Consider the following 25,147-nt stretch of genomic DNA (forward strand, 5'->3'; position numbering starts at 1 on the left):
TAGTCAGTATATATTAAAATCACTTTAAATGCAAGTACAGAGATAGTGAGTGCCGGTAATCATCATAACCATCGCTCGCTCAATGCTACTGTTCAACTCTACGCTCGCTATTCGACTGTATGTTTCGCTCTTCTATTGGTTTGGCAACTAAGTGATTGCGGATTTTGTCATTAGGTAGTATTGACAAAATCCGCAGTCACTTAGTTGCCAACCTATAATATGTGACATATCACGTTTACATATCACAATTTTCTCAAATAATACAAACGATTTTACTTTTTAAATTAATGTAATTATTGCAATGGTGTAAAAAGCCTTCTATTGATGTATAAAGCTGGCTATTTGGCNCCTCAGACGACGAAAGTTGAATCAATTTTCATTCATATGGATTTCATGTTTATTACTTTCTTTTAGGTTGGCAATTAAGTGATTGCGGCTTTTGTCAATACCACCTAATGACAAAATCCGCAGTCACTTAGTTGCCAACCCAATAATACAATTTCAAATGTAAAAATCACGACGGATCAGATCCGCAGTTTAAAAAGACATTACTCTTTAGTTTAAACATTGGATTCAATTCAAACACTTATTAAACACATCATAGTACCACGCCATAATAATTTACTTACAACTTTCAATGAGAATTGATTGTAAAATTCTTCCAAATAAAAAAAAAGTGTACAAATTTCAGAACTTGTTTTCTCGTATTCTTCGAACATTCTCATGAGCTGTAGATGTGAATATTATAATACAGATTAATATTGAAAATTGTAAATTTCACGAACGACAGAAGAGATTGGTCAACGAAACACCGAGGCTCGTCTAACAATAAAGCAAAGTCTCCACTCACTCGACCCATAAACTTTTACGGTTTCCAAGCATCGGGTAAACTGAGCTGCTCGTTATCATTAGGTCGCGAAACGTCGATGGTTTTATTGCTTTCCTTGGAATTCCACGATCGATCGGTCAGATGGAAACGGACGATAAACCGCCGCTACTCGCTATTCCTATCAGATAATCGTTTAGATGCATGTGGCGGCGAGGGTTAACGGTGGTGAGTATTCTAAATATACATTCGTCGAGTCCGCTGTCGACCAGAGAAGCTCTATCATGCTTGCGCGTAGAGCTCGCGACGGTTGTTGGAATGCGACACGCGGCCGTTTCAGATTCTGATGCTGTTCGGCTCGCTTAATCGAGCAATTCTACTTGTGCGGCTCACCAGTTGCTCGCCTCCTCACCGATAGTGCTGCCGCGGCCAACGCGATTAATTGCACGTCCACCGAGATAATCCCGCCTTCCTTTATGCGGATATCTGAATCACGCTGGATGTCCGTACGTTTGATCAAACGACGCTGCTTGGCTTTTCGCAACGATGAACGTGGTACTGATGGCAGTCGATGGTTTACAGTGAATTTTGGTTTGCATTTTTTTTTATGAAAGTATAATTATAAAATTTTGTAGGTTATACTTTCTAAATGATTTCTTTATTCGTCTTAGGACTGATAATTTTTTCACCCTTTTCAACCCTCGGCGTTTACATATCAATTAATTCATCGCACTTGTATAATTTTATTATTTAATCAGTTAATTGTTTAATCATTTACAGTTCAGTTTGATCGTGTCTATGTTTACCCTGTTGGTGTAAATTTTATATTTGAGACCTGCGAGATGTTAGTGTGTTTTTAACTTTCCAATATGTTTCCAATATTATGCAAATTTCTTTCTATTGACAATATCGTTTATTATGGTGGCAAGATTTTCATTCTTTAACCCTTTGCACTGGGAATTCTATTTCAATTTCCTTAGCAGCAACTACCAACACTTTTAAGTATTTTATTTGAAATTTACTTGAAGTGAATTTCTTTCTTCCTTTATTTATTTAAATTGTCTTATTTTTTTAGTTAAAATAAGTTATTAAAAACTTCGCCATTAAAGCCTGATATTATCAGAAGATTCTCCCATCATGCTTAGGAATAACTTTTTATTGCAAGCAATCTGCATACAGCATGTTTTCTGTAGAATGACTCTGATGTTCCAGGGTTGATAAAATACAGTGCAAAATTGAGGTTCTTTGAGACAGTACAATCTTCATTATCAGAATATCGATTAACCCTCTGCACTGGGAATTCTATTTCAATTTCCTTAGCAGCAACGTTTTTAAGTTCTTATTTGAAATTTATTTTAATTAAAAAATAAAAGAATTTAAATAAATAAAGGAAGAAAGAAATTCACTTGAATACCAGTTTCATTCACACTGTTGTTGTATTTCCTAATTTCCAAGTGTATGATATATCTTGAAACAATTTCCAAAATTTCACAAAAAAAGCTGGGACCCGACAAAGGAGCTTCTGAGATAAAAACTGATGTCGAGTCACGTTGATATATCAGTGCAAAGGGTTAAGGGTTACTTAATTGATAGTGTCATCCACGATAGCCTTAAACCAGTCCAGCCCCTGATACTGCACACTAAAAATCAGTTGTTTAAACAATCCTCATCTATGGAAGATCTTGTTTATACGTGGAACTGGCGATGCCACCCCCGATCACGCTGTCACGAGAGACACAGAAAGGACAGCAGAACCGAAGGAGAACGGGGTCTAGCGAGGTTATCCCGGTCACGCGTTAGTCAGGCTGAACCAGCCGATCTGTCAGTCAGTTCGGTCAGGAACAGTCTCGATGCTGGCAGCCGGTGACACGTTCGGTACACAGGCTCGGCTCAGTGCGAATACACGCGCCGCGAGGCTGGTTCTATTAAGAGCGAGCCACGAAAACGCTAGACGACACGAGGTGACACCGAGATGCCTGACACGACACGAGCCTGCGCTTAGCGCGCAGTCTTTCATTCTACACCACACCGGTTGCCTTGGTGTCTTAACAGCACCGACAGCTATGCGACTCGTTGACCCTGTCGTTATTTCGCTCTTCTCCCCTATGGGCACGTCAAACATTTTTACGCAGTGAGACTCCCTCGGTGACGCTCGATGGAGCAAACTCCCGATTTTCTTCGGGAATTATTATTAGGCTAGACGCTGCTTCTTGCTTTTCCAGAGAGTAAATCTTTCAGAGTTTGCAGACAGTTTGGTAGGTTGCGATGGTGGTATTTTTTTCTATCTTCCAAGAAGTTCCAATCAAGTTTGATTCATTGGTAAAATATATTTGTGTGTCTTCTTGTGTGTATCTTTCAAGAGGTTTCAATCAAGTCTGATTCATTGATATATTTGTGTGTTGTTGTTAGGATTGTGGGAAATTTTAAGCTGCAAAATGCACACAATGTACAGACATATTGCAATAAGACATCTAAAATGTAGTACTTTGAGTTATAATAATTCACCAGGTTCCATTTTTTATTTATATTTGTACAAATATGAATATCTTCAGTTTAGTTATTATTTCATCTAACTGGCAATGATGCAGTCTTTGCTAGACGATTGTGAATCACATTTTTAATTGTATTTTATTTTCATACATTCTTCCTCTTAATTGAAGAATCTGAAAAATTTGAAATTTGAAAAAGAAACATAAAAACATGTTCGTTTGTAACTCTTGATATTTGGTATTAATGTGGTATTATGCTAACATCTGTAATTTCTATAATTACCAACGCCCATTGCAAATTGGTGAGAATTACGATCCTCTTCTTGTACGACCACGTTTCATCGCCGCTTCCTCCCCTTTTCTTTTGTTTATGCTGAGCTATCCGGACGTCTAGCGTAACACAAAAGCGAACGCTTGCAGCTGCTGCGAGTGGTAAGACACACATCGTTGACGGTCCGTATATTTTGTCATAAGTTGCTCGATGAGTAACGATAGGAACGATACAAACCTAATTAGAGTTGTATAAGCCCCTATCCTTATTATTCGCTGTTTTTCTGATCTACTAGCAAAAGTGAAACAAAACGAAAATAAGACGATAGCACATGGTGCGTCTATCATAACAATCTAATGAAACTTACAGTATGAGCATAACGAACCCTCAAAACGAACACGATGATTCATTGAGAAAGGGAAAAAGATGCATATGATACTTTGCATTTGAGTTTCAATAAAACTTTAAAAAGCCATTAATTAATATGTAGCGGAATTCGACACCAACTAGTGTCGAACGGCGGCAGCGCAGTGGCTAGCGCCTGAAGTTACGAACGTTAGGATACAAAAATGAGAAGAAAAACAGCAGTACCCCAGCAGCGACATCTACACCAGCAGCAGAACCTTATCTCAACAACTACTAACTAACACTTACACCTCAAATATTTAACACGTAGGATCTGACCAGAAACACACTTTCGTTCGAGAGAAAGAAAGGAAGAAAGGAAAAGAAAGAAAGAGAATTTTAATAATACAGCGCGAATGCAAAGAAGTAAAACGCTTAATGCACTATTCAGAGCGAAAGCAATTGCAGAGAAAGATTGATTGCCAGTAGTTAGCGGAGATTTTTTCGCCGATTCATTCGCGTTCGAGAGATCCGATCTGGCCTCCATTAATAGTAACACGCTCTCGTAACAAACGCTTAATAAAACGTTGTTCCACGGCGATTCGCGTCAGCCAGTTTTTCTCTAATTACCGTGATACCTTGCTCACCAAGAAGGAAAAGAAAAACAACAGGCACGCGTGTCGTTAATTGCTTGCCGCCTTTCCGTTCGTTGAACTGATCGCGATTCTCCGCCCGCCCAGCGAACAGATTTATTCTTTCGCTAGGGAAACCCGATCGGAGATGTCGTGTCTTACGCCCACACCCGTTCAATTATCGTCGTGTGATCCAGCAAGCAGCTTAATTTCAACGGTTATTTTCGGTGTTCGAGATAATGTTACGAGGAAAAGCTAGTCTCGTGTTTTTTCGCTCGCCTTCTTTGTCTTGCTTGTCGTGAAATAAAATGATTTACGTGTTTACGTTCACGTGGACCAAGTTTCTCTCGAGGACCGACAGTCAACTATATATGACAAATGGAGCGAGATTTCGAATAGTAAATGCACATTTTACACAATTTGTATATAGTATTTCAATTGGAATGGAAGATCGCTGTACTATTAACGTTTTAAATTCTACGTAAATGAAACGTCTGTCAAAAGGACTCGATTGTTCAATTCAAATCTCCTTGTCTGAGGTAAATCAAAGAGCGATAAAAGCTGATCTATACTGTTGAGAATTTTGGATCTTAATTGCCGAAATAATGGTATAGGAATACTAAATTTACACTTAGAATTTATATTAGAATAGTTATATATTTATTTGATAAACGATTTCAAAGATATTCATCTATACACACTTGCACGGGTCTCACCTTCTTCCGTACCAAACTGTCAACCGACTGAACAGTTTACATTCGTTTGTTTTCGAGACGCAGCGCACACACGTACTTCCACACACTGATATTCGCATACAAGTATCACTACCACGCAGCTAACCTAGTCTAGCACATAAAATTATACATATCTCAATATATACAGCGAATGGGAGGAAGTTTCAAAGAATAAATAAAAATTTAAAATTTGTCGCATACATGTTGAGGAAAATATTAGGTTGGTATGATCACTAGTTTCTACATGCAAAGTTGGTACGATTTCTAACGACGCTCTTTTGTTTTGGCATCCGCCATGTGTTAATTATCTGAGTGTATCTGGTGTCTTCATATGGCTGTACATGGTGGTGAAATACAAAATATAAAAACTGAATCTGTGTGAATCAATTAAATATCGAACACCAAAACCTATTTAATAACAATTGAAAGAATAACGTGTACATTGCCAATCAGTCAATTTTGCACATAAAACAGAAGAATGCGTTCAATCGTTCACGTTCTAACCAAATTTTCTTGTTCAAAGCGAGTGAAAGAGCACTAGAAGGACTGAAAAAAAAATAGATTACTGTCCGGCAGACAATATTACAACAGTTTTGCGTGTTCCAAAAGGAAGGAAGAGGACGGTCGATCGCGAGTCCGAAACAAACGAAACGAGGCTCGACTTTCACCGGGACCCGCATTCTTCCGTCACACAGGCCGGTGCATCGACGTTGACAAGACGCGGCTAGCGATTAATCATCGCGTCGTGCGGGAAAAGAAAGAAAGTTTTAGCCCCGTGTATTCCAGTCACGGTGGATCGCGCCAGTTCGCCGCCGTATCTTTATCACCGACTGATAATGGATCATTATCCAGCTCTCTTTGTTCCGCCGGTTGAACGAACCCGTGGCCGAATACGAATCCGCGGACGCATTCACGGATTATTCAAAAGGCGGTCCTTACTCTCTCTCTCTCTCTCTCCTTTCTCTCTCTCTCTCTCCTTTCTCTCTCTCTCTCTCTCTCTCTTTCGGGCTCGTACGCGTGTGCACGCTCGCGTCAGAGTTGTTGCGAGAGGGCTCTGTTGTTGCAAATCCTTGGTCGTGGCATTCTTTCACAGCATTGGCCCGATGCGACGTGGACGAAACGCGCGGACGAGTCATTAATCATCGGTGGCGGAGGATTTAGAAAAAGCATCCGACCGGTGTCCTTCTCGATGACAGAGCCTAGGCACAGCTTGTTCTCTGGCTAATAGTTTGATACGCGTTTATGCCGCACGCGATGAACCGCGATTTTATTATTCGATCGACACAACCACGTTCTTTTTTCCTCGTTGCTTTTCAATCGCGCTTTTTTACCGACGTTTTTATAGACGTTACCGACTGTTTATATTGTCCGATATTGTTCGATGTTGTTTGTTGTGTGGAATATCTAATCTTATTGTATTCTTCAAATTTCGCGATAAACACGCGTTTCGATAAACTAAGAAATTTGTAATATTTTTAGAAACACCAACGCACGAATAAAGGATGGAAAATATGGATATTGACAGTGATCTTTTCGTGTATTTAAAAATTTATAAAAAGTAAGAAGATGCGATTGGATGTAAAATCATTCAGAGAACGCGACAGAATTAAAGGACGCAGTGGATGATATGTCGCGTTCGTTTCGTTGTTTAACAGAGACAATGTGGTACAAGGACATGAAGGGAAAGTTCGTATTCATTGAATAGCATTTAACAGCACTGTTAGATTAGGGATTAGAGAGCGCGGAATTTCACTTATTCAAGGTTATTTCTTTAAGATCCATCAGGTAAAGAATTCTTTTGTTGTTATTCATTCACCTTAATGTTAGAGATTGGATAAGAATATTTTTTGAAATAACATTGAACAATAGATGCTAACATATATTCAACGATTTTATAACATATAGACTGATTTGCAAGTAGATTGATACACCAAAAATAACAACTAATCACTATGCTTGTAACAGATTCTGAATGCGGTGATTATCGGCTTTGGAATCTTCAGCGTCGAATCGACTACTTTCAATTTGCAATCGCTTTCAACGCTACCATCCGATCGGTCCAACTCCACCCCCGCATTTAATTTCCAAATCTCCCGTGCATCGTCACCATCAATAATCTCCGCCTCCGTCTTCTGCATGTTCCTTCTCCTTACTTCCAAGTCCATCTCAAGTATTTATATTTATCATATTTATTATTATTCATATTTATTTTTTTTTTCTTCACATTTATTCTCTATACATTTCCTTTATTCTGATTAATTGGGAAAAAGACCAATAATCTATTTTCTAGTTGGATGCTTGGATTTTTATGAAATTTATGTACCAGCCATTAGAAGAATATTTCTCTTCTTTAGCTAATCACCGCCTCCGTCTTCTGCATGTTTCTTCTCCTTACTTCCAAGTCCATCTCAAGTATTTATATTTATCATATTTATTATTATTTGTATTTATTTATTTATTTTTTCTTCACATTTATTCTCCATACATTCCCACTATTCTGATTAATTAGGTAAGAGACCAATTGAATACTTGAATTTTTATGAAATTTATGTAGCAACCATTAGAAGATATTTTTCTTCTTTAGCTAATCACCGCCTCCGTTTTCTGCATGTTTCTTCTCCTTACTTCCAAGTCCATCTCGCGTATTTATACCTGAGATGCACGTGGCGATAGACTCCAAACACTTGTATTTCTTTTTACTCAAACTTTGCAAATTTTATTTCTTCTTCTTATTCTAAAAGATTGACATTGCAAGAATTATTTCTTCACGTTTATTCTCCTTACATTTCCTTTATTCTGATTAATTGAGAAGACTAATAATTTATTTTCTAGTTGAATATTTGAATTTTTGTGAAATTTATGTACCAACCATTAGAAGAATATTTCTCTTCTTTAGCTAATCACCACCTCCGTCTTCTGCATGTTGCTTCTTCTTACTTCCAAGTCCATCTCGCGTATTTATACTTGGGACGCAAGTGGTGATAGACTCCAAACACTTGTATTTCTTTTTACTCAAACTTTGCAAATTTTATTTCTTCTTATTCTAAAAGATTGACATTGCAAGAATTGTTTCTTCACGTTTATTCTCCATACATTTTCTTTATTCTGATTAATTGAGAAGACTAATAATTTATTTTCTAGTTGAATATTTGAATTTTTGTGAAATTTATGTACCAGCCATTAGAAGAATATTTCTCTTCTTTAGCTAATCACCGCCTCCGTCTTCTGCATGTTTCTTCTCCTTACTTCCAAGTCCATCTCAAGTATTTATATTTATCATATTTATTATTATTCATATTTATTTTTTTTTTCTTTACATTTATTCTCTATACATTTCCTTTATTCTGATTAATTGGGAAAAAGACCAATAATCTATTTTCTAGTTGGATGCTTGGATTTTTATGAAATTTATGTAGCAACCATTAGAAGAATACAAGAAGAATCTGGATGTCTGAAAAATACATCCACTGTCTACTTGATTTGAACGTTTCCCATTTTGAATATAACTTAAAATTTGATCAAAATATAATTATCAATTTAGACCAATGCTAATATTTAAAAACTGTCAAAGTAATTTATCCACTTGCCTAAGCGCTTTTTCCAGAAATTTCTTCAGTTTCTCAATTCTAATTAAAAATTCCGACCAAAGGCTTACTCTAAAAACCTCTTCAATTGAGTCGATTCTACTTCCCTCAAACTATTGCCATTTTATAATACAAACTAACATACCAATGACTCTGTAGTTAACATCGTACAGCATCGAACTACTCGCGTGAGGATATTTCGAGCGTGCGGATTGTCTCCACGCTGCGCCATAGGGCGTATCGACGTCAGCGGGACATGGCTGGCAATTAATCACCGGAAAGGATCCACAGCGAGGATCTACGGGAGGAGCACGCTGAGTGTCCCTCGGTGCCCCGTTCAGCGACGTCGGTACGCGTGCCGGCTTTATAGTTCGCGCGTTCGACTGTCGTATAATAATGAGCCAGCCAGAAAAAGGAATTCCTTTTGACCGTTACAAAACGGCTAGGTGCGCGCTGGATAAACGATATGCGGGTTCTCTCCAGTCGGGCCACTATTTATTAAAAAGTCAGCTCGACGACGTGCTACATCGGGAGGAAAGTGATAACACGCGGCTCGAAAGGTCCGGTCATTAAGCTTCGCTGGACAGGAGGTGCGTCACTGGAAACTTTCCTCTGGAATCTCCAAAAGCAAGTTGATTTCCTCGTCAACGAGTTTCCACGCGAAGAGCATTTATTTCCTGTGAGAATTCTGCCGGATGAAAGTCACAGGTTTTGGGACCTGATCGGATCAAAACTTTGGACTTTCAATATTTTATTAATAAAATATCTTTCAATTTCTATTTAGATTTGTGTGAGATCTTTTTAGACGATGATCATTGACTTGGACTTTTTTAATTATTTATTAAGATTAATAGAAAAATAATTGTTCGAGGTTCGACGTTTCACGCAAATTAAGATTTTCTTACAACACCACATTTCACATGCTTTCACGTGACCATGCAATAGCTCAGCTACATCGCCGTCCCTGAGAGAGTCGAGCTCTCCCTTGCACACTGCTATTAATAGCCCGCTCATTATCGCTGTAAATGAGCCGATTCTTTAATATCCGCATTGACATGGATCTATGATGATCGTGAAGGGCTTAGGTTGAGGTTAGGTTGTGGGGTTAGGTTAGGTGCAATTTCGATCCGCTTAGCACCTGCTCGATTCGCTGATCCAAAACCATCGATATGGCTTTGCTCGCCTGTATCGATTAATAAAAAGGGAACAGGTAGAAATTGCAGCAGCTTGTAAGTGAATTCTATTATCTTCCATCGGTTCTAGTTTACCTCGGTTACCTTGTAAATCAACCTTATCAGATAGAAATCTAACGACCAGCTATATATTAAACGACAGCAATCGCGACGCCTGAGCAGCAAATTCCATCGATGAGGCTTCCTGAATCGATAAGATTACGCGAGCAACGATCAACGAGACATGATTCAGCGATTTCATAATGAGAGTATCGAACGTTATTGTAATTGGGATATTAAAATGTTAGCAGTAAATCGGCGAGTTTAGCCGCGAGCCGCTGATTGCGTGGCTGGAAAAGCAGAAGTAACAGGTTATTGGTATTTAAAGGCGACCTCGAGATTTCTCCTGATGCTCGTTGCCCGAGCTATTCATTACCGAGTCTTTTGCAACGCACAGAGGATAGGTGTAATAGGCGGAGTATCGTAATAACAGCGTTGCAAAATTATTTATGGCTCGGGCGTGCTGAGCAAATAGGTAAAACAGCTGCCAAGTGACCAGTTCGCGATCCGGTAGCCACGGTCGATGTATTAGCCGCGACTCGTTGAAATAATTAACCAAGTCGTGAAGCGTTACACGCGTTCAGCCCAGCTATTATGCATCGTACGCGTTTCATCCTCTTCCCCCCCTGTTCCTTCTTTCTGCATCGTTCGTGCGTAACGCTTCGATACATTGGATGATCGTGGATCTTGTCGCCTTCTCTTCGACTTGTGTTATGACACATTCTCAATTCGATAGGTCAATTTGATAGAAACACATGATTGCCTTTAGCTGATAATTCTATGCAACCTGTTCAAGCTAAGTTGATCGAAGGTGGTGTCAGATGACTGCCTCTCATGGTCGTTCCACCTAATGATCATAAGCAACCACCATTGATATCTAATCATAGACGACATAATTGAAGCTCAACCTTGAAAATAGCTTGGAAGATCCTTATTTATTTAGGAAGATCCTCAAATTTCCATAGAAGTATCTCAGACTAAAGACACAGACTCTATGTTGTCATATAAGGATCATGTAATAACAGATGGATATATTTGTTTGGCAGGCACGGTGAACGCGAATGGCGAGGTGAAACGACAGAGGACGTCGTACACCAGGTACCAAACGCTGGAGCTGGAGAAGGAGTTCCACTTCAACCGCTACCTAACGAGGCGGCGTCGCATCGAGATCGCGCATGCCCTTTGCCTGACGGAACGTCAAATCAAGATCTGGTTCCAGAATCGACGGATGAAGTGGAAAAAGGAGCATAAGATGGCGAGCATGAACATTGTTCCGTACCACATGTCGCCGTATGGCCACCCTTACCAGTTCGCGCCCCACCCAGGCCAGTTCGCTCATTTGGCCACATAGGACGAGTTCTCGCCCGCCGAGCTCGGAGCACACGCTGTCCGGTTCCCCGGGATGTACGGCGAGCAGAACTTCTAAAAGGCTTTTTTCCTGTTCTCGGCTCGGTCGCCGTCACCAAAGACTATAGCAAGTCTCGCGTGACCTGGCGGCCCGGGACACTTCACTTCCAGTAGGACACGTGGTGAGACCCGACGAGGTCTGACACAGGCCACCGATGCCTCGACGGATTGTCACTCGTCAAGCAGAATTTCTACTCCTCTCTTTCTTTTTATTCTTATCCCTCTCCTTCTTCTTTCTTTACCCAGGCTTTCCGTCGTCTCCTCCCATCGTTTTTTTGCTGGTATTCGAGTACTACACGCGTTGCGTTCAGACGAAAGGGTTTTAGAGTTTTTATCGCGAGGAACCTAGACCTGACGTGTTTAAACTTTAAGAAACGAAACTTCCTGAAATTCATCGTGATTTTACCATATTTTATGGTACTTTATCTTACACGATCGATTGGAATTCGACGGTTCGTCGGTCTGTGCCTGTGTCCATCCATAAGATACTCCGTCACAATACAACTATTTGAAGTTGAAGGGAAGCCAAAAATTTTCTGCAAAGCACGCCGTGCGCCCGATTAAATGGACTGGACGCGCTCCGAGGGGCTCTCGCCGCGGCTGGATTACAAACGTACCGATGCTGAACGCGGACGAGGAGCCACCTCAGCGGGTGAGATAAAACCGCATCAGTAGTTTTTAAGGCTTAGAAATTAGCGGTCTAAGAAATTAATTAATTGAGCGACTAATTAATTAATTATCTTGTCTGGCTGCGCACTGTTCCGCATCTCTGGATCTATCCAAACCCTCCTACTCCCCACCCCTTGGCCCCCCTATCCAACCTATGCACATGGTTCCCTATATTCCGAATACGAAGGAGAAACTAAAAAAGAAAAAGAAAGAAAAACAGAGGATGCGCTGATGTACTTACTTAACTTCTTGTTTCTTCTTCCACTTCCTCTCTTCTCTTTCTGTTCTTTCGCTCGTTCTCGAAATCTATCTCTCTGCGAGGGTGCGTTCGTCGATGGAGATTCGCGAACCACGCAGTCTCCATCGGCGTACCGCGCAGTTTCTATGTGCACGTTAAAGTCTCTACTTCATAGTACGTAAGGTGCCTATTAATACTCGAGCCTATTCTCTGCCGTTTTTCGATAGAGGCTGCTGACAATTTTCAAGGTCCGCTCGGTCGACACGAAATAAGTCGCCAAATCGATGCGACAAAGCGCATGTTAACTTTATAGCGAGTAAGAACAGCCGATAGTTAAGAACAACCTGTTGTATCGCGCCATCGCGAACCTCGTTTGCTATACCGCAGTTCGTTAAGCCAAATCGATCAGAAAAGTATCACTGCTTTCCTCTTCAATTTACAACATTGTAGATGTACACATCTAATACACCAAGTCACTTGTTTCACACGATATTCCATGTTCCTCTTTTTTTTTCTCTTTTCTGCCGTGTTTTTTAAATATATGTTTCTTCATTTCCTGTGTCTTCACCGAACACAACCAAGTTCTCGAAGATAACACTTCATGGATTTTAAATTTTCGATAGAATAATCAAGAAGAAAATCGGCGAGCAGCCGAGGATACAGCAAGCTCTCTGTAAATACCGCGGTCCGTGTTTTTCTATGGCAGCTAACGATCGTCGTTTCAGAACGAATTACAATATGAACTGTTCTTTTTTACGACGATAACTTTAGGCGTAGCACGCGTGCGATTCAACCAGAGCAACGCAATTTCGATACGGAACCGTATGAAGTCGAGTCTCGTTGCACTCGCAGAATTCTCGCGTCGCGTCGTTGTTTATAATAGTTGCAAATGTTCGGTGCATTATACATACGATACAATATTGTTCGAAATTGTACAAGAATTAAAGAATGTACAACTTTTCGTCTAGAGGTAACAAAGATTTCCAAATCAGCTGTTCACACGTACATATGTGAGATAAACACATTCGTGCCCGCGCATGCGTTTGCCGTTTGCCTGCGCGGTCGCAACTGCGCATAGCGACGCGACGCCGCGTGGAATACGAGCGAATGGAGCGGAGTTTGTACAGCAAAACGAACGAACCGACAAAAAACGAGCAATTGTCCTTTGAGGAAGAGAAGGAAAAGGAAGAGGAAGTGGAATAGAAAGATTCCTCTACTTAATCGAACAAAACGGCAGGTGTATAAATGAATTTAGATAATGTGTTCGCGGTCGTGGTGCGCGCACGTTCGCGCGCTCGCGTTAATTGGTTTATCTTGTGATACGAAGACATGAAAAAAAGAAAAGCTATAATTAAACGAGGAAAAAAATAAGATAAACAGCTAGCAGTCGCTCCGTGCTTAGTAAGATGTCGTGAACTGCGTAACTTTATGCGAAGCAAATTCGGAAGAATACAGGGATCTAAAAAAGTATATATTATCGATATTTAGAGAGAGAGAGAGAGTGAGTGAGAGAGCGAGAGAGAGCGCGAGAGAGAGAAAGATTACAAATGTAAGGTGAAAGCGAACAAGGCGGAAAGAGAGATGTAAGTGTAGGCTATAATGTTGAATTGTACATAGCTATTGAATATACGGCAACACAATATTGAACGACGTTATTATCGTACGAGGCGTTAACGAACGAGCCGATTCCTCCAGTTCTTTTGCAGTCGATAAGCGACAAAAAATGATGTATCCGTGCTTCGTGAAACGTAATTGTTTGTGATATCTGGCACAGATGCAGGATACAAGTTGTTCGAAGAACGAATCGAAGCATATTTCCTATGTTGCAGAATCTTTCGTTATCGCCTGGTACTTTATATAGGAATATTTAAAGAAAAAGATAGTGAGGATTATAATAGTAATTATTATTATTATTATTAATATTATTACAATGATTATTGAAATTATTGACATTATTGCTATTATTCTATTGAGAGTGAGCCTGTTGCTAATGACTTGGTCCAGTGTTAATATTGTATTTTATTTGTTTCGTTATTATTATTATTATTTTTTTTTTTTTGTTGTTCACGCCGCGTGTCGTACACAACACGTTCCGTACCTATGAATGCAGAGTTCGGTTTTTCGCGCTCTTTAAGGGAAAAGAATCCGTCGTGAATGGGAGACGCGGAACGCGTGTCTTTTCGACGTTCGTCGTTTTACTTTCTTCAAGTCGACCGCGTCGTTCGGTAAACACGCGTCGCCGACTCCGTAGAAATCGAGGATGAAAAGAAACAGTGGTCAACGAAGCGAAGAAGAAGAAGCCTATTTACTCGTCAGGTGCGAAGGATGCGTTCTCCACTTTAAATTAAGCTCAAGTATTACGTTCGTGTAGCGTCAACTCAAATGTTACTTCATTCCATGTAATATACGTAATAGTCTAACTAAAAATACCTACTTAATACATCTACGTAACCTAGAGCACCGTACGTGTAAGGTCGCATAATTATATAATTTAAATTGTAATTATTAAATGATATGACGTACAGAAACATACGGTCGTTATTCATTACCTGATAATCCGATATATTAAATTCATCCAACTACTAATTATGGCTTCTAAAAGCTATCATAACCTACAATTACAGAAGCAAGAAATCGTTCAAGGTTCAACACATAAATAATTTCGGCCATATTTACTCGTAAACTCTGCACATTTTGGTTAACGAAAAATATTAACGTCGCTTAAAGAAAAAAATACTTTCCCTCCGAGTGCAACAATAATTGTTGCGCATTACGAGATACCGAGCGACTTAACTGTCCGATAACGCAATCCTGAATTACTTTTAATCGGTGGAATAACACGACGCAACGCATAAAAATTGTGTTAATTACGGCGTGCTCGTAAAACGATAATTATTATGTTTACAATTACGGGCGATAGGACGAGGCCAGCCGTTGCTGAAATTCCAGGCCGCGATAACATTCGAGTCGAAAGATCGAGCGATGCCCAGCCCAAAGGTTATCGGATACAGTGCACGCGTGTACACGCGCATTTTTCTTCGACTATAATAACGTTCGGTATGTGTAGATGGATCGTCCTCTAATTGGCCACACGTTTGACGAGTTTTAATTTCAATCGTACGGAACAACGGTTCCATCTACCGAGAGCTTGTGAATTATCCGTAATTATCGATAACAAGGCTGGCTGATTATATTTCGCCGCATCAGAAAATAATAGTTTACCCGTTAACATTGAAACGAGCCAAATAATTGCCTTCTTTAATAAGAGATCGCATCGATGACAGTAATCGGGCGTATCCGATCGGTGGTCGATCGGCGGTGAAAAATAATTTCGTTTTCAGCTACCTGCTTTGTTCCTTTTATTTCTTCAATATCGACCATTCGTAAAATAAATTGGATAAAAAATATTTTCTACCCACGAGCACCACTTGTATGCTACAGTGACGTAATTCGAAGGACAAGGATCGAGAAACTGGTGGAGATCGGCGATCGTGAGCGGTCGAATCCACTCGAGTAGCGCGATAAGATCGCGTGACAACAGCGGGAGGTCGCGCGTGATAAAGCAGCCTCACACCCTCAAAAACTACCGAAACGGACAGGAGTCGGGTAACAAGGAGACAACAAGAGACAAGAGGACTGAACGCAAGTCACGATCTGTGCTTCGAGCAGTGCTTCTCTCTTTCTCTCTCTCTCTCTCTTTCTGTTTATCCTACGATTTGACCATGCTACCGACGATGACAGCGCAAGTTTCAATCCACCACCGGTTCCTCACGCTGTACGTTTCGCCTACTCGACGATCGTGACTTTCCTTGTCCAGATTGTAACGATAGACCGCACGGATCGAAGGATAAAACGAGCATGGCGCCGTCGAATTATCGATCCCTTCCTTTCCGCTGGATCCGTGGCCGGTATTACGCGGACAAGCATGAATCCATGATAGTCATTAACTAGAGTGTTCGTTGGCAAACGTAGAATTTTCATTTCTACCAACCTCTCATTTTGATGGTTCAATCGAAAGTCGTAAAGGACTTTGGTAATTTGATAGTCGATGATTATCGACATTGAAACCTCGTCTAACGAGTTCGTTACACTCTTCGTCTAGTCGAGGAACGGGTAATAGTGTATTTTCACTGTTTGAAGACGTGTTCGTGATACTACTACTCATAAATATGATAATAACAGAGCGCGAATTTTAGCATAATAGAGCGATGAAAGAATTCGATGACAGAGAGTTTGTCAAGTAACAATATAATTCTACAAGGTTTGATAATTACAAAGAACAGTTTCATTATCGTATGTTGGCTTTTGCAAATCAATTTAATCTCATAAAACGATTATAAAGAATAAAATACATCGTATCAATAATAAACAAGTGTCCAGATTCTTTTTAATGGTCTCTCAGGCATTTAGATCAAAGTTCTCACGAGCACAGCCTAGCAACCACATATTATAAAATATCTTTGTTCATTTCTGACTCTGTCAAAAATAGTCTTCAAACTATTTATCCTGACCATTAATTATGACAAATAACATTTAAAAAAATACCACAATTATAAAATCGCAAAATGTGTCTCAACACATCTTACAGATGTCGTCCTGTTCGTAAACGCTGTTCGCCATCACGTTTGCTAGTAAAAACCTAAAGAAATCCCCATGTGTTCGTTAAACGCTAGAAGCAAAGTGGTTTACATGAAACGGTAGAAAATTCGCAAGATTTCGAGGTAGGATTTTTCTTGGTGGGTAAGCGAGCCTCGTCTCCGGGAAAACTCGTAGCAGAAAGCGTGAAGCGTTTGGCGCGGAACGCCGTAGGTATATAATACCTCTGGGCTGGCGTCAGTCACTCAGTCAGTCATTGATACCGCGCGGTGATTAATGAAGAGTCAAGGTTCGGGATCACGGTGCCGAGTTCAGAGTAGGGGACACGACGGGAGAGCTCTCGAGAGGGACGAGTATCGATACCGCACGTTCCTTGGGAATAAAGCGGAGACGTGCTCGTCGCGCGTGCAACCACAGGGAATGCCCGGTGTTTGTTTCAGACGAGCGCCAATCGTTAGCCCTTCTAGCCTCGTGCAATGAACTTGAGTTATTATTCTGTTACAGTCGTTGTTCCATGTTACCGAGTTTGTATCAAGAAATGAACATCTTTCGTACGATCGTTATATTCGTGGAGGTCGAATTTCTTTCTAATTTTGATAAACCGGGCACCTTTGTTCGACACATTCAACGTCACACGCGTGTCACGCTTTAAATCGAATTAGGATTTATATTGATGTATGTAACTATAGTAGTCGACTTGAGGTGTTATGATTGCGATAGTTGTAGTTGCTAGTGCATAGAGAGGCCGAGATAGATTCTGCTGCTGGTGTAGAGATGTCGCTGCTGGGGCACTGCTGCTTTTCTTCTCATTTTTGTATCGCGGAATAAAAATCGGACTACGCTCGCCAGGATTTGTCCCGCGTCCCGAACGTTCGTAACCTAAGGCGCTAACCACTGCGCTGCCGTCGTTCGACACTAGTTGGTGTCGTCCGGTTGTATTTGCTGTCGAGTGCTGCCATAGATTAAAAAAGTAATAGAAGCATGTGATATTAAAATTTATAATAAAAATATATCTGAGTTATTGTACAAAAATACAAAGAACAAAGCACAATCCGTGAATAACGTTTTATTCCGAACGCGTTAATGGTAAAGTCTCGTACTAGCAGAATGTTCTCGTAAAGTGATTATAACTACGTGACAACTCGTCATAGAAACAGCGAGCCATAAATCGAAGCAAACGAATGAGAGAATTGTGATGCGAAAGGCAGACGTCTATGGCGAAAAAGTATCGCAATTCTCTAAAGCGGCACGATGTGGCCGGAAAGCCATTAACAGGCTCCCGCTAAGACACCGGCAAGATGATCCGCGTTTGGAAAAGTTCGATAACTCGATCGGCAGCGTGAGTTTTTCCGCGGCGAGTCAGAAAGGCGGCCCTCGATCCCGCGGCCCTTTCTCCTTCCATCAGCGGTCGATCGGTTGAGTGACAGGCGACGCAGGGACCAAGAAGAGAGAAAGAGTCAGAGACGAAGGAGGTAGAGCCCGTCCGTCTGTCCGTCCGTCCGTCCGCGTCGCGTTTGTTCGTCCGTTTGTCCGTCCGTGGCCGCGTCCCCTGTCCACAAACGGAGCGGAGCAAGACTTCACCACTTTTATGTACGGAGTCTGAATAACAAATCTGTCCAATTCACATGTCGACATCAAAGAAGATAATATAAACACTACATCGATACATCGTCTACAAAACCTTAATGTTTTATTAATGCGGCCTCCGTCCTCGTCCCATTCCGCCGAGTCCATTCCACTCCACAGATGCAGAGACTCGGACGGACACCAGGCGCAACTCTTCCTCTGGCCAACGAAACTCGACGATCTTCGCCGATCCACCGGTGGAGTATCAGCACGCTACGGGGAACACCCGCTTATCCTGCTCTCGAACCTCCAGTTTCTCCTTTTGCGCTTTTTGCCAGCCGATGAGATGTGCGCCCCCTTCCGGACAAGCTTTTGATCGCCTGTCCAACCATAACGTCCGCAGATACTTGTCTTGACGCCCCGGTATCGCGGATCGAGTCCCGCTTTTGAAAAAATTCGCAAGCGATAGTCGATGCATTGGATCGAAGGGTCGAAGGACCGAGGCTTCCGGTAGATTCGATGCAGGTTCAGAGATAAAGAATCGTTCAGTTCGATAGGTGAGATTGTGAGGTATATATAGAGTTATGAAGAAGTTTCCGATGTTTTGGTGCTTGTTTATAATATTGAAATATACTATAAGTCTAAAGGAGAATTATTGATTTGTGTGGTTCCATTGGTTGTGTATTCTTCGTTCGGTATGTTAGACTTTTAGGTTTTTTGATAATTGTGAGCACTCAAAAGATTAATAATTTTAAACGTTTATAACGTTTAAGTGTTAATTTAATAAAGAGACGAGTGATAAAATTGTAATAGTCAGTGTATATTAAAATCATTTTAAACACAAGTACAGAGATGGTGCATGTCGGTCTTTTAGATTTGTCGATAATTGTGAGCACTCAAAAGATTAATAATTTTAAACGTAACATCTAGAGGTCAATTAAACAAAAATACGCAAAACGTTTTACTTAATGAGCTGGTTTATTATACGTGTTAATTTAATAAAGAGACGAGTGATAAAATTGTAATAGTCAGTGTATATTAAAATCATTTTAAATACAAGTACAGAGATGGCGCATGCCGGTCTTTTAGATTTGTCAATAATTGTGAGCACTCAAAAGATCAATAATTTTAAACGTTTAGATATCAATTTTTGAATTAAACGAAGATACACAGACCGTTTTACCTAATGAGGTGGTTTATTATAAGTGTTAGTTTATTAAAGTACAGAGTATATAAAAATCATTTAAATACAAGTACAGAGATAGTGTGTGCCAGTCGTAATCATCGCTCGCTCAATGCTACTGTTCAACTGTACGTTAGCTAGTCGACTGTATAAACTCGTTACAATGGTCGTCCTAGAGAGCACGTTCGTCTATTCGTATGGATCCGTGGTATTACAAAAACTGCAAACGTATCTCCGGTGTACGATTACAAGTAACGAAGACGATGTTTTGCTCGGAGTTTGTTTACCTTTAAGCCTAGCGAGCCAAAACAACGTTGCCACTTCAAGGCACAACACTGTGAGTCTCTCCCGATTCGAATCCTCCGTTGACTCATGTACCACTACATATTCATATTGTCTATGTAGAATTTAGTACATATTGTATTATCTGTAAATGATGCTTATACAATCCTACTGCTTTCATTTTGACCAGCGATTATTTCATGTTAATACAATACACGATAACGATTTCTTTGCGTTCTTCCTACATTTAAGACTTCTTCTGGCCAAAGGAAGATACAATTTGAAAATGTGGCAAAGAACGCAGGAGGAAATAATTCATAAAATGATACTGAATACATAAAAATATATTTAAAAAATACTGAAATATACACAGAAACGTTTCTCCTCTTGCCAAATATCTTTCAAGTGACATTAACATTCGAACAAATATGTAAATTATAAAAAGACATATTTGATATGAAATTTTTATCCTGTGTAATTCTATCCTCAGAATACTCTAACCGTTGCGTCTATGACGTCATCAACTTCTAACCTTCGGAAACGCATATCCAACAGAACCAGAAAAACAGTGATACACAGTACACAAATGTTCGGGTAGTTTGAAAGTTTCATCACGTTAGTAAAACTTTCCAATTTATTATTAATGTATTGAACTTTATTATACTGCATTATTAATCCATGCTTTGTATTTCTAATTGTATTTATAACAATTCCTTTTCTCTTTTCACATAAGAACGAAGGATATTTTCTATCGGAAGGAAGATCGTGACGCGTCGAGTCAAACGGGAAGGGAACCAATGTGGAAGACGCGACGAGTCTCGTGACACGAGGGACCAACCTAATTCAATTTGCCGGGCACGTTTCCCGAACTCATCGATGGCTAACGTTGCAGCTTCAGCCGATTACCATATTCGCATTCGCGCGCGATCGATGCTTCTCTCGCGCGCCACTTCAATTTGTATGTAAATCCCCGCGGAGCCGGTGGGTTTGACCGAGTTACCCAGTTCGTCATCGGTCCGCGAGATAGTCATCGACATGTACGCGACGATGCAACCACCCGTGGCTACCGGTTGCGTTTATTACAACATTTTCATATCAATCCGGTCCACTGAAAGTCAGCCATATTGTAATTAACATACTTTACTTTTTTCGCAGCCTTTGAATGTTCTGGTTTTCTCCTTCAGATGAACTAAATTCACAAATATCGGCGCATATACTCGTTACGTTTACACGTTGTAGAAATAGAAAGAAATTGTAATTTAATTTAGTATTTTAGGTTATAGTATACGTATGATGCCATACGAGATTTATGATAAAATAGTAGGAAGTAATAAAAAAATTCATAGAATTTCAGATTCATAGAATTTATGCTAAATATCAAGTGGAATAAAAATAATTCTATATTTGTAAATCATAACTCGATATCTGATGTATAATAGGAATTAAAGCGTCATATGTGACTCAGACCATAAAGTCTTAAGATTTAACTAGTAGAAAAAATCGTTGATGATTTTTAGTGGAAAGTTGATGAAATGGGTAGTAACTTTCTCGTTATTATGTTTCTGATAAATGTTGAAATTTCTTTGGCGATGAAACAATTTATTCGATGATGATAAAAAGTGCGTAATTAATTGGACAACGTCCTGCGATTAAATTTTAGCTTCAGGACTTTCGGATTCATGGATGGAACGTTAGAAAGTAGAAAAGTAGCTGGAAGCACGGTGAAACGCTCGAAAAACACGATTTTCCATGACCACTTTAAACATAGTCTTTTACAGCCTATGATACTCATAAAAAACATCCGCACAGGAGTCGACTTTCCGTGTGTTTTAAATTACCTGTCCTATAGAAGGCTTCCCTGGGAACCTGAACTAGGATAACGTTATTTTTCAACTTCACTCGCCTTATAACTAAACTAAAAAATCATTCCTTTAAAGACGTTGTATCGCTTCCTTCATCGTTGACATCTTTTATTGATAAGAGTCATCTTTTTTTTGAATTGTAGATATGAGAAATGTGCTTGGATGTTTATAATTAACGTTGACAATGAACCTTTCAGTAGAACTCTATTTATTTGAACACACGAAAAGTTCATATTTAATAATTACAGGAGCTTTCAAAATATAAATGAAAAGTAATATACAACCATTGTGCTCTGCAAGGAGACAAATCTTTTTACATATACTACAAAAAAGGATGAAGGATGAATTGCTTTTAACACTTTGACTGTCACGTGCGTCATATATGACCCACGGTTTCTCCTGTGACGCCACGGTGGTCACCCGTGGTCATACCTTACTATTATATATAGAATGAGCAAATACTGTTAACTAATATCTTCCACACGTTTCAACAATATATTCTGCACATTTTGCTTGCGACGAAACAACGAATGCGAATGGTTTGTTGAAATAAACGAAGCCTCGTTATAATATGTCGCTATCAACTGTTAGCAAGGCGCCACGGTGGTCACCCGTGGCCACCAATAAGATAAACGATCCATTGGGAAAGAACGTTGTCTTACATCATCAATTTATTATTATTTTGTCATTATATGCTTTGGATAATAAAATACTCCCATGGCGTCCTCGGCGAAACATGTGATTTCAAAGTGTTCAATTATTTCTATTGTTACTAAAGATTCGTCTTGATGTCGCTTAAAACATCATATACATAACATAAGAAATAGATATTGACACGCAAAACTGAATTGATGGCCTTGAAATTATCTTCAGGATATTCTCACAGATACTTTGTAGATAAGTTAGATGCTGAATTTAAGCAAGACCCGGTATATAACATGTGATTTTGACGTGGCAGTCAAAGTGTTAACTTGTCCTGCCCTAAACGAATCTCCGTGCCCTACCAATACAAACAGATTGTTACAAACATTGGCAGATGTAAACCTAAACCGGTGACAGAGTTTTCGATCTCACCGTATCATCTCCATCTGCTATACTTCCAACGAAACGCGTAACTCGAGCCAAAAATCGACGCAGGGACTGTTTCGCTTCGCTGGAGTCCGGCTACAACGCACGTTACGCACGAAATGCATAAGCGCAGCCCCGTGTAATTGTATGCAGGAATGCAGGCAAGGTAGCGAAGACAGGGTGTACGGTCTTCTGCTGCCGTAGGGAGGTTTGAAATCGAACGAACGAGGACGAGCGGAACAGTAAGAAGGGCGCAGGGCGGCGGGGAACGAAAGAAAGCAGGAAAGACGAAGAGAGCGAAGAGAAGACGACAAGATAGATAGAGAGAAGCCCCTGATCCGCGGCTGATGTGACTGAAGGCCGGGCCGTGGAAAGAGGCCCGAGAGCTGAGTGACAGCCTCGCCACGTATGTGGGAGGCGAACCCGCAACAAAGGAAAGACGATAGCCTTATGCAAATAGCTGCGATATCGCGAGCACTCCCCGCGAGACACGGACCCGCTTCGTTGATGGAGAAGCAGACCACGGCAGAAACCTGCCCCGTCCACGGCCCCACGCCGGATTCGCTCGCGTTCTCTACTCGTTCAGACGCCCGGGGAAAAATTTTACCAACACGCTGCTGGGAAAACAGAATACACGGCCCTCGCGATTCTATTCCACAAGGAGACGCATGGTGGAAGCTTTGTGCACTGATATTGGCTTGGCAACTAAGTGATTGCGGATTTTGTCAATACAACCTAATAACAAAATCCGCAATCACTTAGTTGCTAACCTAATAGAAGAGCGCGATTTTGTACTTTAACCTTTAAGCGCTATAAACGCATATATGCGTTCTCATACGACCATTCAATTTAGGTTATGAACGCATATATGCGTTCTCGTACGACCATTCAATTTAGGTTATGAACGCATATATATATGCGTTTTCATATTTTTACATCCGGTGACTTTTTACGGCCGAGACGGCCACTAACTGTGCACATAGAATTAAGCGGACCGCAATAATCCTAAGGAACTGTCATAAAACGAAGCTTTTAGATTTGCCGTTAAGGCCGTTAATTGGCATAGAACATCTTCGAGTCAGGAGATTCCTTATGGCTATTGCTCTATCAGTTAAAAAGTGGGGAAACGTGAAGTTTTCCATTTTTCCTGGGATTCCACCCGCAAGCGACCAGTGATGGGGCAGTCTCCACCGAGCAAGAGCTTTTCTTTGCGACAGCATCGTCACCGAATTTCACTGGTTCATCGAATTTGGGTCAGTCAACATCTCCGCATTGATTCAATGACTACAGATCAGTCAACATCTCGGCACTGATCTATATCTACTTTAGATGCATCTTTCTAACTTACACATACGCACCCAGCGTAAATATCTTGTCTACAAGTTGTTGATAAATAAATTGATAAATTTATACGAAATAAAGGATTATCATGGAAGATGATAAACTCCAGCTGTAAAATTTTATGGACCTTCGTCAGTCCATTGCGTTCGAAAATACATAGATTATTTTGACTTCTGAATTCCCATTATTTAACTAATAACACGTCAAATATTAGATCAACACTCCATTATTTAGCTAATGGAACGTTAAATATTAAAACAATAAAAGTCAACTTCTGGTTTATTATTTAACTAGTGAATTGCCGTTTATTGTAGACCCTTAAATATTCAAACTACCAATAAAATCTTCAAGATTCTTTGATTAACTCATAGTAAACGATTTAATCTCGTTACTAATTAGAAACATTCATTAAAGAAACACATTAATCCAACAATAACCCAGCTATCAATCCGCTATCAAACTTATAGTGAGACACGTCCTTGTCCTAAAAGAATCATTTGGAAACCTTCGCGTTAAAATGACAGAAGGACTAACAATAATGGGAAATTGGTGCGGCAGGCCAAGAAAAAAGAAGTCAAGACAGACAAAGAAGCCGCGGAAGCGGTAAGAAGCCGGGTTACCGGTTAAAGCAACGAGGGAGGCCTTTAGACGTCACTCGGAATTCCAAATATCCGCGAGTTTCTACGATGTAATAACGAATGACACGGCCGGAGAACAAACGAAACGAGAAAGTCTGCTTGGTGGTAAGAGCAGCTCAGAGGGTTGAAGAGGGTATGGGTTGTCGGGTGTACGCGAGGAGCGAAGAGGAGGTTCGAAGTGACG

At 40.3% G+C, this 25,147-nt stretch overlaps 1 protein-coding gene across 1 annotated transcript in view; it reads left to right on the forward strand.

The window, feature by feature from the left end:
- The window catches only part of LOC122577202 (homeotic protein Sex combs reduced), a 44,545-nt gene extending 30,467 nt beyond the window's left edge, over positions 1–14,078 (forward strand). The window contains exon 2 of the mRNA XM_043748347.1: positions 11,160–14,078. Within this exon, the coding sequence (XP_043604282.1) occupies positions 11,160–11,464 (305 nt within the window). The 3' untranslated portion in view covers positions 11,465–14,078. The remainder of the gene's footprint in view (positions 1–11,159) is intronic.
- The last annotated feature ends 11,069 nt before the right edge of the window (positions 14,079–25,147 follow it).

The sequence above is a fragment of the Bombus pyrosoma genome, linkage group LG18 (assembly GCF_014825855.1).
Source record: "Bombus pyrosoma isolate SC7728 linkage group LG18, ASM1482585v1, whole genome shotgun sequence".
Lineage (NCBI taxonomy): Eukaryota > Metazoa > Arthropoda > Insecta > Hymenoptera > Apidae > Bombus > Bombus pyrosoma.